Genomic DNA, 15,954 nt, shown 5'->3' on the forward strand with positions numbered 1-15,954 from the left:
CTGCACTGATTGCCATGTTAAAGGGCCTTAACCCATTAAGACCGGGAACGCGTCTCTGTGTCATTTTATATTTCTTGGGCTATTCAAAAATAGCAGATATACAAGGATAGCAGATACACGATTTTTTCAAAAAATAGCAGGTCTACAAGCTCATAGCGCGGCACTCGGTGCCGCGCTATGAGCTTGTAGACCTGCTATTTTTTGAAAAAATCGTGGAAAATATGTGCAAATCTTTGAATATACATGTTTTAAAGCGAACATTTGTAACTCAAATCTTTGCTTCTGCGGGGGGTCCCTGGAAATACATATTTTGACATGGGGGTCCGTGGCCAAATACATATCATTTTGGGGGTCCTTGACTTGAAAAAGTTTGAGAACCACTGATTATAGCAACATATATATATTTTTTTTTAACTGTTCCCACAGAAGCAAAGATTTGAGTTAAAAATGTTTGCTTTTGCCGCGCTATGAGCTTGTAGATCTGCTTTTTTTGAATAGCCAAAGAAATCTAAAAAATGACACAGATGCGTTCCCGGTCTTAATGGGTTAAACTTACAAGAGAAAGCAAGAGAGAGAGAGACGTGAAGAGAGAGAGGTGAAGAGAGAGGAAGAGAGGGATGAAGAGAGAGAGCGAGAGAGAGAGAGAAAGAGAGAGAGAGAGAGAGAGAGAGGCTGCTCTGGACAATTTTGAGCACTGACTTGCCATGATGGAATCTGTAATGGAATTTCAATGTGGAATTCTTCCCCAGGTGTTTGGGAGGGCATCGCATGGAGAAGAAAAGCGCGATGATTGCTCTTCGCTGCCTCGCAGGCACCAGGACTGATAGGATTCTGACCTCAATTGACATGACTGGTTTTTGGGGTGCTGCGCGTACCCGACACAACCCCGTCGCCACTCGGAATAAAAAACGTGTATTTTGGTTTTTTTTATTCATTTCTCAGCCAAACAGCCTGCAGGACCGCGTATTGATTTGGTGCAACACAATGATATCAGAGATTTGTCTTGGGATGAAGTTGTGTTTTTTTTCTTTTCTTTCTTTTGTTCGTGTTTCTGCTTCTTGCTAGAAATAATGGCTCTTGAAATTCTCCATATTTTCAAGACTTAACCCATTGAGACCTGAAGCCGATTCTACATGTCTCCTAAATCTCAGTTTTCTGAAAAACGTATGTTTCTACAGTATATCAGTGATGCTCAATCTTTTTCATGTCAAGGACCCCCAAAATGATATGTATTTGGCCGCGGACCCCCATCAAAATATGTTGTTCCAGGGACCCCCCATAAGCAAAGATTTGAGTTAAAAATATTCGCTTTGAAAGTATTTATATTCAAAGATTTGCACACATTTTCACGATTTTTCAAAAATAGCAGATCTACAAGCTCGTAGCGCGGCACTCGGTGCCGCGCTATGAGCTTGTAGATCTGCTATTTTTGAATAGCCCAAAGTGTAAAATAATGCTTTTTAGCTCAAATCTAAAAATGACACAGTTTCAGGTCTTAATGGGTTAAAAACACAAAGAAAACACAGTGAATTGCTCACAAAAAGATGTAAGTCATGTGGATCTCCACTTGGGAACGATATGTCTTCAATGTGGAACTCAGACTTCATGTGACCTGCCTGTCATGTCAGTCACGTCATGACGTCAGTCTACTATGATATCGTCTCTGTCGGGTGAAAACCTCATGTGTCCAAAGCAGCAGATCTACAAGCTCAAAGCGTGTCGCTGCGTGCCGTGTTTCAAGCTTGTGGATCTGCATTTGTGTGACGCTGCAGTATGATCAAGTAGGGCAGTGGTTTTCAACCTTTTTCATGCCAAGGACCCCTAAATTGATATACATTTGGCCGCGGACCACCAATTGAAAATGTTTTGTGCCAGGGACCGCCAGAAGCAAAGATATTAATTCATTTTCGATTTAAAAAAAATATATATAAATATTCAAAGATATGCACACTTTTTCGAGGTTTTTCAAAAATAGCAGATCTACAAGCTCATAGCGCGGCACTCGGTGCCGTGCTATGAGCTTGTAGATCTGCTATTTTTGAATAGCCAAAGCTAAGCGGTGAAAATGATTGTAACGCTATGTTAACTTATTTCGCTGGGGACCCCCCGGTACTCCCTCAAGGACCACTGGTGGTCCCCGGACCACTGGTTGAAAACCACTGAAGTAGGGCATTCATTTATGAAAGAATCACGTGTGAAGTGAGTGGTGCCTTGCTTAGCTTGGCTAACAAGTCCAATGTTAGCTTGGCTGATGGCACTGATGTCACTTTGAAACATGTAAATAATGTTTCAAAGTGACACACCTATTTATAGGGCTCTATTTCGTCATGCGTCTCGCTAGCCAATCAAAGCACACCCTTTCAACATATTGTCACGTGTCACGTGTCACGTGATGCTTGGTGGACACACGGACATACAGACAGACATACAGACATACATACGGACACACAGACAAAGCCACGTATAGGAGTGGTTGCCTTCGGCACCACTCAAAAACACAAAAAGTTAAAATATGGAGATAAGAGGTTTCTGCCCGACAGTGTCGACATATCTATAATGTATGATTCCAAATTTGGGCACGGTTTCAGTGTGATCAGAGCCCTATTGACTTCCATTATAAAATGTATGAAAAAAAAAAACAGCATGTAAAGGTGCCAAAGAAGTGATCACAAGAAATATGTTGCTAGCTCCGGGCACGCGCGCTCACGCGCGCTCACACACACACACACACACACACACACACACACACACACACACACACACACACACACACACACACACACACACACACACACACACACACACACACACACACACACACACACACACACACACACACACACACACACACACAGTCCTATAGTCGTCTATAGTATAGCCTCCTGCAGAGCTACGTTGTAGAAAGAGGGTCAGATCAAACAGAATTGGTTAACCCCTTAAACCCCAGCATCCCGTGTAGTGGGGGAAAGCTTTAGCTGGAAAACAGACGATCGACATGAAGCTCACCACGACGCGACGGAATTCACTTTCCCCACAATAACAGAAACTGTACTAGTATAGGGCCCTGAGGGATCATATGGGGTTTAAGTGGTTAATGGTCCACTGACTGTTAGTTGTGTGTGAGTTAAGTTGCAGTGGGGATGATGAGGTCAACATGAGGCCATACTGTGTTATTCATAATGTCAGTGAACAACATTATCCCATTTAGATCGGGAAAGAATCTGGGTCATTTTTAGATGTCTTTGGCTATTCAAAAAAATTGCAGATCTACAAGCTCGTAGCGCGGCACCGAGTGCCGCGCTACGAGCTTGTAGATCTGCTATTTTTTGAAAAATCATGGAAAACATGTGCAAATCTTTGAATATATATATATATTTTTTTAGAGCAAACATTTGTAACTCAAATCTTTGCTTCTGGTGAATTCTACAAATGTTTTCTGAAAAAAAACGTATGTCGCTATATGAGTGGTTCTCAAAACTTTTCCATGTCAAGGACCACCCAAAATGATATGTATTCGGCCGCGGACCCCCCATCTCAAAATATGTTGTTCCAGGGACCCCCCAGAAGCAAAGATCGGAGTTAAAAATGATCGTCTTAAAACATGTATTCAAAGATTTCCACAAAGTGTCCACGATTTTTTCAAAAAATAGCAGATCTACAAGCCCATAGCCCGCACTATGGGCTTGTATATCTGCTATTTTTGAATAGCCCAAAGAAATCTTAAAATGACACAGATGTGTTCCCGGTCTTAATCGGTTAAGCATAAATAAGCATTCTTTTGCCCCCCCCTCCTCTCTCTCTCTCTCTCTGTGTCTCCAGGGCAACGACCTTCTCGTGCTCGGACCCCCAGCTGGTGGCCTCCACCTTCCTGAGCTCCAGCAGCAGCTTCCTGTCGCTCCCGGCGACCGCCGCGACGGCCGCGGCGTCTGCTGCTGCCGCAGCCGGCACGGCGGGCTTCTCGGTGCGTTTCCAGTTCCGTACGTGGAACCCAGACGGCCTGCTGCTCTCCGCCCGGCTGGCCCCGGAGCCCCAGAGACTGGAGCTGCAGATCAGCAGCAGCCGGATACGCCTGACCCTGCACACCTCCACCCAGCACAAGTCTGAGGTCTCCACCGGTGAGGGGGCCAGGCCAGGACACACACACACACACACACACACAGTGGTGGAAAAAGTACTGAAGTGTTTTACTTAAGTAAAAGTATCAATACTATAATGCAATGTAGAAGTACTCTGTTACAAGTAAAAGTCCGGAATTCAAAATTGACTTGAGTAAAAGTACAAAAGTATTGGTATCAAAATGGACTTAAAGTACCAAAATAAAGGTACTGAAATATTTGAAAATAGCCGATCTACAAGCTCACAACGCGTCGCGATGCGACACGTTGTGAGCTTGTAGATCGGCTATTTTCAAATAGCCTAGTTATAAGATCAGGCTAAAGTGGTTATGCATGTTTCATAATGTAATAATTTATATATGTAACTAGTAACTAAAGTCTTCAAATAGTTGTAGTGGAGTAAAAGTACAATATATGCCAACATTTGAGATGTAGTGGAGTAGAAGTAAAAGTATTGAAAATGGGAAATGCTCCAGTAAAGTAAAAATTCCTCAAAAGCGTACTTTAGTACAGTACTTGAGTAAATGTACATAGTTACGTTACACCACTACGCGCACGCACACAAAGACAAATATCTAGAGGGGAATGTGACGTCACCCCCATTGAAAGTAATGGCGAAAACCTCCCAAGATGGCGCTACCTGCCCATTGAACTCCGTTGAACGGGTTCCTCAAGCAATATACTTTATGTGTACACACAGGCATGAGAGACAGACAGACAGACAGACAGACAGACAGACAGACAGACAGACAGACAGACAGAACACTATGACTTAGAAGAAGAGACAGAGTGAATGTTTACAGAGTCATGTTTACAGTGGTGATTGGAAAAGCACGCACGCACACACACACACACACACACACACACACACACACACACACACACACACACACACACACACACACACACACACACACACACACACACACACACACACACACACACACACACACACACACACACACACACACACACGTCACACAGACACATAAATGTGTACACAGCCACACACAAAACATACACGCACACACACAGACAGACACATAAATGTGTACACAGCCACACACAAAACATACACGCACACACACAGACAGACACATAAATGTGTACACAGTCACACACAAAACATACACGCACACACAGACACACACATAAATGTGTACACGGTCACACGCACAAAACATACACGCACACACACAGGCACGCAAACACACAGAGTAAACCTAATTCATCATCCAGAGAGAGAGAGAGGGAGGGGGGAGACACACAGACAGACAGACAGACAGACAGACAGACAGAGAGACACATTCGAGAGAAAGAGACAGAGAGACAGAGTCAGAGAGACACAGACAGACAGACAGAGTCAGAGAGACACAGACAGAGAGACAGAGTCAGAGAGACACAGACAGAGAGACACAGACAGAGAGACACAGACAGAAAGACACAGACAGAGAGACACAGACAGAGAGACACAGACAGAGAGACACAGACAGAAAGACACAGACAGAGAGACACAGACAGAGAGACACAGACAGAAAGACACAGACAGAGAGACACAGACAGAGAGACACAGACAGAGAGACACAGACAGAGAGACACAGACAGAAAGACACAGACAGAGAGACACAGACAGAGAGACAGAGTCAGAGAGACACATACAGAGAGACACAGACAGAGAGACACAGACAGAGAGACACAGACAGAGAGACACATACAGACAGACACAGAGAGAGTGGAGAGTGATGGAAAATAGTCGACAGAAGAGAGAGGGAGACAAAGACGAGAGACGGAGAAATCGTATCCTTATCACCTACCATTACCTTTCCCCTCAATAAACCTGGACCGACCGCTCTTAATCTCCACCGGATTTACTTGAAGAGAAATGTTCTCCTCAGCAGGCAGCCTCTCTCATAAGGGGGGGGGGGGGCTGCACGGAGGAATTTCCATTCACACAGATAACACAGATAATCATGTTTGATTGTAGAAGCCAGACTCTCAGCAGATGGCGGGCACTGAGGACTCTAACGCAGGCAGCATGGCCTCGCTGCGTGAAACCCATTCAACATAAAGGGGCCGGGGCTCAATCAAAATTCACAAACCGCACTTTGTCGGAGGCTCCGACGCCAGTGTGCCAAATTAACCCTTTAAGATCGGGGGAGGCATCCGTGTCACTTAGAGATTTATTTGGCTATTCAAAAAATAGCAGATATGCAAGCTCATAGAGCTTGTAGATCTGCTTTTTTGTTTTTATATCGTGAAAATGTATGCAAATCTTTGAAAATATATTTTGTTTTTTAAAGCAAACATTTGTCAACTCAAATCTTTGCTTCTGAGGGATTCTACAAATGTCTTCTAAATCCTAAAGGTTTTTTGAAAATAATAATGCTAGAATCAGTGGTTCTCAAATTGTTTCATGGCAAGGGTATTTGACCGCGAAATCCCAAAAATAGCAGATCTACATCTGCTATCTAAATAGTAGATCTGCTATTTTTTTTAATAGCCCAAAGAGATCTTAAAATGACACACATATGCGTTTCCCGGCCTCAATGGGTTAAACTTTTATTCGATAAAAGCATGTGCAGTCACCGGATCTACTGACAGACATTTATTGTACTGTAGATGTGAACCCCGCCGCTCCGCTGTCTAGTCAGTTCATCATACTGCTGTCAGGGGTCCCTTTATTCTATTGTTTCCGGGCGGAATAGGATTAATGAATTAACATTCCGCAAAGTACTTAGTGTGTTTAATCTCTTTAATACAACTTGTCTAACTGATTATCACGTTAATACGTTTCTCTTTTCTACATTCTCATAAAATAGCCAAAGAATAACCTACGAGCTCACAAAGCAGTGAGTGTGTGATGAAGTCTATAGGCCTAGGGCTTACTGTAGGTTAATCACCTAATCTACAGTATCTATGAAGTACAAGTTCATCATCTGTATCAGCACTGATAGTATACTCCTATATGGACTGGACATTCACGACACTTTGTCAATGCAACAACGGGAAGACTGATAGCAGTTATCAGCCGAACTATGGACATGCCCAGTGGAGGAAAGAGTACTCAATTGCTTTACTTAAGTCAAAGTATCAATACTGCAATGTAGAAATACAAGTAAAAGTTCGGAATTCAAAATGTACTCGATTAAAAGTGCAAAAGCATTGGCATCAAAATGTACTCAAATCCCAAAAGTGAAAGTACTCATTATGCAAAATGTCCCATTTCAAGTTTTGAAATGTATGAACATCTTTTTGAAAACAGCAGATCTACAAGCCTACAATACGTCACATCGCAGGCTTGTAGATCGGCTATTTTCAAATGGCCGAAATGTATCCAGAGCTGATGTGGTTAGTGTAGGTTTTGTAATAATAATCAAAATCTACTAGCAACTAGTAGATTTTGGAGTAACTAGTAACTAAAGTTTTCAAATAAATGTAGTGGAGTAAAAGTACAATATGTGGATCCGAGATGTAGTGGAGTAGAAGTAAAAGTGTTGGAAATTGGAAATACTCAAGTAAAGTACAAATACCTCAAAATTGCACTTACTGTAAGTACAAGTAAATGTACTCTTACTTACTTTCCACCACTGGACATGCCTAACGTCCCCATTACATCACAGCAAATGGTTACATCACAGTACCAAGAGCCTGGAGCATGCCGCACATTTGGACATGCCTGATGTAACACTATTGGCATCATACTGTTACAGTAGCTTGACTGACATGCATCTAATGGACACCAAAACATCAGAACGTCTCTTATCTGTCAGTGCAGTATCCCCGGCAACGCCCGCGGGGGCAAGCTGATTCCTGCGTGTAACGTGATAAGAATGCACTGCTAGAAGACATGCATGTATAAAGTTGAGAATTGAGAATTAAACAATTTAGCATTGATACTTTGTTTCCCTTCTTTTCTTTTGATTCTGTTCCGACATTGAGTTGTTGCGCTCAGCGTTCTAATTTTGACTGACTTCATTAAGAACGGAACGCATCCGTGTAATTTTAGATTTCTTTGGCTATTCAAAAATAGCAGATATACAAGCTCATAGCGCGGCACCGAGTGCCGCGCTATGAGCTTGTAGATCTGCTATTTTTTGAAAAATAATGAAAATTTGTGATAATAATTAGAATATATATTTTTTTTTAAAGCGAACATTTGTAACTCAAATCTTTGCTTCTGGGGATTCTACAAATGTATTCTAACAGTTAAATTGTTTTATTTTTTAAAAACTTTTTCATGTCAAAGTCTCAAAAATCTCAAAATCTCAAAGTATGTTGTTCCAGGGACCCTCTAGAAGCAAAGATTTGAGTTATAAAGGAGTACACATTTTTGTTCAAAGATGTGCACACATTTTCACGATAAAAAAACAATTTGCAGATGCTACAAGCTCATAGCGCATCACTCTGTGCCGCGTTATGAGCTTGTATATCTGCTATTTCTGAATAGCCAAAGGATAACATACATGGATAAAGTGGTTACACAGATGCGTTCCCGGTTTGAATGGGTTGAAAGACCCATCATCAACTTCATGGATTCGAAAGCCTGAAAGTTGAGCAGACCAATCAATTCCCACGAAGGAAAACCATGTTTACCGTCCATGTGTCCCACTGTGAGCAGTCATCCGTTCTGAATTGATAATGTCTCAGTTTGAGAATGAAACAGTAGAACCGTTTAAAGAGCAGTGTGGTGGGCCATGTTAGACAGAGGATCTGACCACAAGTGTGGAGAGACATCTTTGGTCTTTGGTCAAAAAATATTGAACCACCTGCCTGCAGTAGCCTATATACAGAAACGCTGGCAGAGTTTGTTGTGCTGCAGTTTGTTCAGACACAACCTACTGTATGTCTGACTGAGACCATATCTCTAGGATAATGCATTTGAGAAATAGGCTACTAGCACAAATGATCTTCTACTAACTAAACCATACCCGTCGGGGGATATGAGCATGGTCCGCTTGTTTCACGGATGTGGCAACACCAGCGCTTGTTTCAGGCACATGATTTGGCAACCCGGGAGCCAGCGAACACAAAAACGCTAATACAAAGCTGACATTTGGGGAAAGCGAAAAACGGGCTTCGGGTGTTCCGTGCACATGGTAATGGTCAATGGCTGTGTGCAAAGGCAAATCAATTGCTCCAGCCACTGAGGAGAACTGGGCAGCAGAGATTTTGGGCACACAGACAGACAGACAGACAGACGCACACACACAGACGCACAGAGCTTTGTAGAATTATAGGATGATGATACAGATACAAGTAAGACGCGCGAACGCTGGAAGCGAACGCAGCTCGAAAATATTGTGTATTTACGGACTCTGTGTGTGTGTGTGTGTGTGTGTGTGTGTGTGTGTGTGTGTGTGTGTGTGTTTGTGTTTTGACTGTAGCTGCACTCTGGCGCCCTCTGTCGGCCGCACCCAGGCAGTGCACTGCACACAGACAGACACACACACACACACACACACACAAGCCGAGCAGACTTTCATAGTAAGCTCCACTTGGGCGGAGGCGCGCCTTCGGCCCCCCTTCGACTCGAAACGCGTCGCTTCGCGCCACATTTCGAGCTTGTAGATCTGCTACTTTTGATGCTTTTGTGTCCAGTTTTGGACATAAAAGGTTTCTACCCGACAGAGAAAACAAGTTAATTTGCTATTGTCTACCTCAAAGCACTGGACCACTGGAACACTATAAATGTGTAGCTGATAAATGGGTAAATAATAATCAGAATGGCATCTGAAGTGTTCAGGTGTTTATCCCGTTAAGTGGTTAAGTGGTTGCTGAAGTTCAAGGGGCTCAACAAACGGAATGAGTCAGTGGCATGAAGTGATCTGGAAAACATGAAGCCGTTATATACAGTACTGTATGTACAGTAGCTGTCATCATCACTGGTCAACATTTACATTTCTTGTGATGATAGTTTGCATAACTTTACTGCGGGGCAAAAACCTTGCATCTCCATATTTCAATTATCTTTTAAAATGTTTTTTTTTATCGTTTTTTCGAAACATGTTGAAAGTGTTTGGTTTTATGAATATTTAACCAGTGAAAAAGTATTAACAAAAAAGCTTGTGACTATAGAGCTCTCGATAGAGCTATAGTTTCCACCCAACAGCGATATAAAGATCAGCCATCAGGGAAGTTTCTAGCATGGAAGAGGGAAAGATACATTTATTACAGGGGTCTTCAACGTTTTCAGGCCAAGGACCCCCTAGCTGAGAAAGAGATGAAGCAGGGACCCCCTACTCTATATTGTATAAAATTGTGTTTCAGAATAAAGTTTTTTTTTTTTTACTTAGTCTGCTCTTTTTTCCCTCTACACCTATAGCCTTTTTGCCAAAAATTGCAGATCTACAAGCTCTCAACGCCTCGCAGCGCGAGGCGTTCAGAGCTTGTAGATCTGCTATTTTCGGCTAATGTTCCCCTCAGAAAAGGAATTCTAGGGTTCAAGTGGTTAATGTAAAAAAAACAAAATCCTATCACACAAAGATTTGGCGGACCCCCTATAGTATAGCTCTGAGGACCCCCTCAGAGCTATACTCCCGGACCCCCCCCCCCCCTGTTGAAGACCCCTGATTTATTAGATTTATTTTGGTCAGTCAAATATTCATTAACCACTGAATGGTGCTGTAACTTTTTTTTTTTTTTTTATTACAACAAAATGTTTTTGTTAAACAGGTAAAACTCTACATGTTGATAGTAATCATTGCTATAATGGGCCTCTCAGTAACATGGGGCCTTCCTGTCTCTCCAGCTCTTTAATAAACTCAAAACACATGTTCAGATACAGTAGGCTACAAATGTAATCCAATCCGGAGAGAGATTCCCACAAAAATAATTTATAAGCTTGTGCTCTAGTAGTTCATCATAGTGAATTTGTTTCATCACAAATGTCCCTTCTTTATCCTGTATGAGTTCTCTCTGCTGATTGGATAAATAAATAATCACCTAAACATGTATCTTCTGTTTACTAAAGAGCTGGAGAGACAGGGAGACCCCCTGTTACTGAACAGAGAGAGAGAGAGAGAGAGAGACACACACACAGAGAGACAGAGAGAGGCTTGCCACACCTTTAAGTCCTTTATGCCCCTGTGCAACAAATAGTGAAAAAAGCCATAATGTACAAGCTCACATTGTGTCACATTGCGTTGCGTCTGAGATACATCTGTGCTATTTTCCCTATTTAAATAATATATAATTCTAGAATTTCAAAAATGTAAAAATGTTTCGCAATTCTTATGAAGCGTTTTGAAATTTTCTTAAAAAAAAATGCACCTACAATGACACACCCAAAATAGGGACATGATTTTAAACAGGCAGAAACGTCTTCCCAATTCCAGATAAGAGCATAGTGGTTTCCTCTGTGTGTGTGTGTGTGTGTGTGTGTGTGTGTGTGTGTGTGTGTGTGTGTGTGTGTGTGTGTGTGTGTGTGTGTGTGTTGCATTCATGCCACAGTGCCACCTGAGGGTTGGCCAGGGGCAGGCAGGCAGGCTGGCGGCCAATACCAACGGTAGGTACATCCCCCAGCGCTGGTCCACGCCACCAGGAGTCCCTTGTGGCTTGCTGTTGCAATGAAACAGGAAATTGAGTGGAGAGAGAGAGAGAGAGAGCGACCCATGGTGCTGGCACGGTCTTCTGGGGGATGAGGCTGATTGTTAGGCATCACTGCCTTCTGATAAGACCCAATGAGCAAAAAAAAAACTCCGTACCGTTTCCCCCGGGGCGGGGTTCGGGACAAAAACCTGACATTCATGGCCCAGATCTGTAAGACTTTACTCCCCATGTCTGTACACTGTATGTGAGCTCAGAGGAACCTCGTTTTTGGGGGTTCGGGGGGGGAGCCCAGAGCCATGTGGGACAGGCATCCCGGTGATCTGGGGATCCGAGCCTGGCAGGTGTAACTGTAAGTGTTATTATTTTAACCCATTCAGACCGGGAACGCATCTGTGTCATTTGAAGATTTCTTTGGGGCTATTAAAAAATAGCAGATCTACAAGCTCATAGCGCGGCACTCATATTATTTGCATATAAGCAAAAAAGATAACTCAAATCTTTGCTTCTGGGGAGGTCCCTGGAACTAAATATTTTGAGCTGGGGGGGTCCACGGACAAATACATATAAAGTTGGGGGGCCTTGACATGAAAAAGTTTGAGGACCACTGATTGATTTTTTTCAGAAAACTGTTAGGATTTAGAAGACATTTGTAGAATCCCCCAGAAGCAAAGATTTGAGTTAAAAATGTAAAAGAAATATGAATTCAAAGATTTGCACACATTTTCCACGATTTTTCAAAAAAAAATAGCAGATCTACAAGCTCATAGCGCGGCACTCGGTGCCGCGCTATGAGCTTGTATATCTGCTAATTTTTTTTTAAAAGCCAAAGAAATAAAAAAATCACACAGATGTTTTCACCGGTCTTAAAGGGTTAATGGCACCTCTGCATTATTTGACAGCATGGCGGAACGAGACAGGAGAGAGTGAGGGGCGGTGACGTGTGACATAGGTCACGCGTCGGATTGGACCCCGGAGAGTCACATTTTTTAGGTTTGTGCCCACAGTATACGTGGCACGAATGCTAACCTAGGCCGAGCGCACCCCCCCCCCCCCAGCCGTCAACCAGGGCACCTTCTTCTGTGACAGGTGTAGTGATGGAAGAGCTATAGTCTCAATATCACTGAGAGAGGCGACAGGAGGATCATGCATTCCCTCCCTTCCGTTTTAAAAAATACAATAAAAATAAAATTCAATTCATGAGGCAAAAAAAAACAAACAAGAAAGGAGAGAAAAAAGAATCTTTCTAAATCCTTTAACATTAGATCGGACGGGGCTGGGTTTGTGGCGATCGCGCTATTTCCGGGTGTACTACACTTCTTTGGGGGTTCTATAGGATCACTCGCAGGTTGGCGAAGAACGCCCTCTAGCGTAAACACTGGAAACACCAGCATACATCATAATACGTCAGTGGCGCCGGGCGGTGTGTGCGTTTGGATTGACATGCGTCGAAATACGTCAATGGCAGTCAATGAGTTAAACCCACACCAATTGTATGTATTTGGCTGCAAACTCCCATCTGAAAAGATGCAATTTTGTGTTGTTAAAATGTTTCAGAAAGGATTCCAAAATGTTTCAAAAATAACCTATCTACATTGGCTATTTTCAAATATAAATGAGGGTTAAACTGTTCCTCGTTTTCCTGGGGACTCACTCAAAGATCCCCTTTTTAGAACCACCGGTCTAATTGATCGGCAGATGTTTTGAAAGACTGGTATAAATCAGCATGGTATAAATCACTGCCAGGGCCATTAGAGAGAACATTTTATGCCAGGATATGATACAGTACATAAACAACACACAAAAACAGACGTTTCATCCCCCAGGTGGGAGTGATGACTCAGCCTGCATTCAGCAGTCAGTCCTGATCACCATACCAACGGACCCTAGATGTTCCTTAACCCACTCAATCCGGGAACGCATCTGTGCCATTTTAGATTTCTTTGGCTATTAAAAAATAGCAGATCTACACAAGCTCATAGCGCGGCACTCGGTGCCGCGCTATGAGCTTGTAGATCTGCTATTTTTTTTTAAATCGTGAAAACTTTTGCAAATCATATGTTTTAAAGCTATCATTTTTAACTCCGATCTGTGCTTCTGGGGGTCCCTGGAACAACATATTTTGAGATGGGGGTCCGCGGCCAAATTCATATCATTTTGGGGGTCCTTGACATGGAAAAGTTGGAGCACCACATGATATAGCAACATACTGTTAGGATTTAGACAACATTTTGTTTGTATGTATTTGGCCGTGGACCCCCATCTCAATAGGCTTTGTTCCGGGGACCCCCCAGAGGCAAATACTTGAGTTACAAATTTTCACTTTAAAACAATCAAATATTTGCACAAATTTCCACGATTATTCCAAAAAATCACACCCTGTGTGAAGGTAGCGGCGCCTTTGATACATTTTGTCATCGATATGTGTTTATAATATGTTTATAGCCATGTGTCACGTGAAGCTTGACCAATCACTTTGTTGACGGGTCTGACCAATCAGAGCGTTGACGGGTCTGACCAATCAGAGCGTTGACGGGTCTGACCAATCAGAGCGTTGACGGTGAACACGGACAAAGTCAGGTACAGAGCAGGACCCGCTCTATACCTAAAGGTATAGAGCGGCTAGCGCCGCTAAAAATAGCAGATCTACAAGCTCATAGCGCGGCACTCGGTGCCGCGCTATGAGCTTGTAGATCTGCTATTTTTGAATAGCCAAAGAATGTTTAAATGACACAGATGCGTTCCCGGTCTTAATGGGTTAAGAAGCCTCCTGTCTGGCCCACACATCTGCATACTGATTTAGTCTGGCCTCGACTCATTGCTATGCAAAAAAAAAAGTTGACAAAAGAAACGAACGCACATCCTAATGAGAAATACTAGCTGCTGCCGGTGCATTATTCTATTGGCAATGGCATACCGCCGAGTGATGTTTCGAGCGTCAAAAATCCTCTTCTTCTGACTAATAATCATCTCCCTGGCACATTATTATCGTCGCTGTCTGGTTTTTTATGTCCAAAACCATCTTACTTTTCAGGACATTTCTGGGGAAAAAATGCCTGTACTCCAATGGCTGTAATTATTCTTTAGTTACAACCTCTTGTTAACTTTTCATTGGTTTAATACATTATTTTTTAAACACAGAAAGACCACTTTTACTTTCACTTAATGCCGTGAACCATGTGCGACCTAGCCTCGGAAACCCAGCCTATGTGCAACCAGGCTTTCTGCTCGGCCGCCCACGAACTGTGGAACGCCCTCCCTGTCCACCTGAGAGCACCACAGTCGGTTGACCCTTTTAAGAGAGGACTAACGACCTACCTTTTTAACAAAGCATTTTTTTTTTAGCTACATGGTTGTACCTCTATAGGCTTTATACCCTCATGTTTAATTGTTTTGATTCAGTTTCTTAGATGTTTTTTTAAAGGTTTGCACTTTGAGATTTTCAATGCATCATAAATAATATCTATTATTATTATTATCACTTAATGTTATTATTACAAAAAAATCTAAAATAGCTAAAGTAGCCTGATAAGCTCACAAAGTGTCGATGCATTGTGAGCTCGTACATTGGCTATTTTCCCGCTGCTTTTGAGTGACACTCTTGTACATGGAGGTAGGGCATTAATCTACAGATGTGCCACTTAAAAACTTCACATGTCCTGCCATCGCCAAGACAGTAAATTTTCAGGGGATTCCCAGGGCAATAAGAGGGACAAAGAAGGGCATTTAAAATGCTGAATTATTTTGATGATCACTGCTTTTATGATGCTAATTAATTTGAGCAACTGTTCAAATCACCTTTCGCCTCATAATGAGTCTGACACCTTCTTCAACACACATTCTTTTGTTCTCATGTATATGGATGTCTGTTGAAGGGGAAAACGGGTGTGTGTAGTGACAACTTCTTTTCAGGGGCAAAACAGTGCATTTTAAGGGCAGAAAAGGGAGGAAAAAAAATGCATTTTCAGGGGACTTTCAGGGAAAGAACAGTAACGTGTGAAGTTTTGAAGTGGCACATCTGTATGAGAACATGAAAACTATAAATACTGTACAGAGATGCAAAATTTCTGCCCGCCAGCATCTCTGCTAAACACCAGTCTTGTGTCATCTTTGTCATGATATATCTAACCCTTCATGTATGCAGTGGTGGAAAACGTACTGTTACTCTGTTACAAGTAAAATGGCTAAAAGGCCAAAATGTTACTTGCGTAAAAGTACAAAAGTATTGGCATCAAAATATACTTAAAGTAACAAAAGTAAAATTACTAAGATGTTTGAAAATAGACGATCTACA

At 42.4% G+C, this 15,954-nt stretch overlaps 1 protein-coding gene across 1 annotated transcript in view; it reads left to right on the plus strand.

Annotated features, from left to right (window-relative positions):
- The window catches only part of LOC311064464 (contactin-associated protein-like 5), a gene marked incomplete at both ends in the record, with an annotated part of 145,723 nt that overhangs the window by 59,234 nt on the left and 70,535 nt on the right, over positions 1 to 15,954 (plus strand). The window contains 2 exon segments of the mRNA XM_084084294.1: positions 3,820 to 3,824; positions 3,826 to 4,115. Coding sequence (XP_083940420.1) covers positions 3,820 to 3,824; positions 3,826 to 4,115 — 295 coding nt within the window.

The sequence above is a fragment of the Gymnoscopelus microlampas genome (assembly GCF_963454915.1).
Source record: "Gymnoscopelus microlampas genome assembly, chromosome: 17".
Classification (NCBI taxonomy): domain Eukaryota; kingdom Metazoa; phylum Chordata; class Actinopteri; order Myctophiformes; family Myctophidae; genus Gymnoscopelus; species Gymnoscopelus microlampas.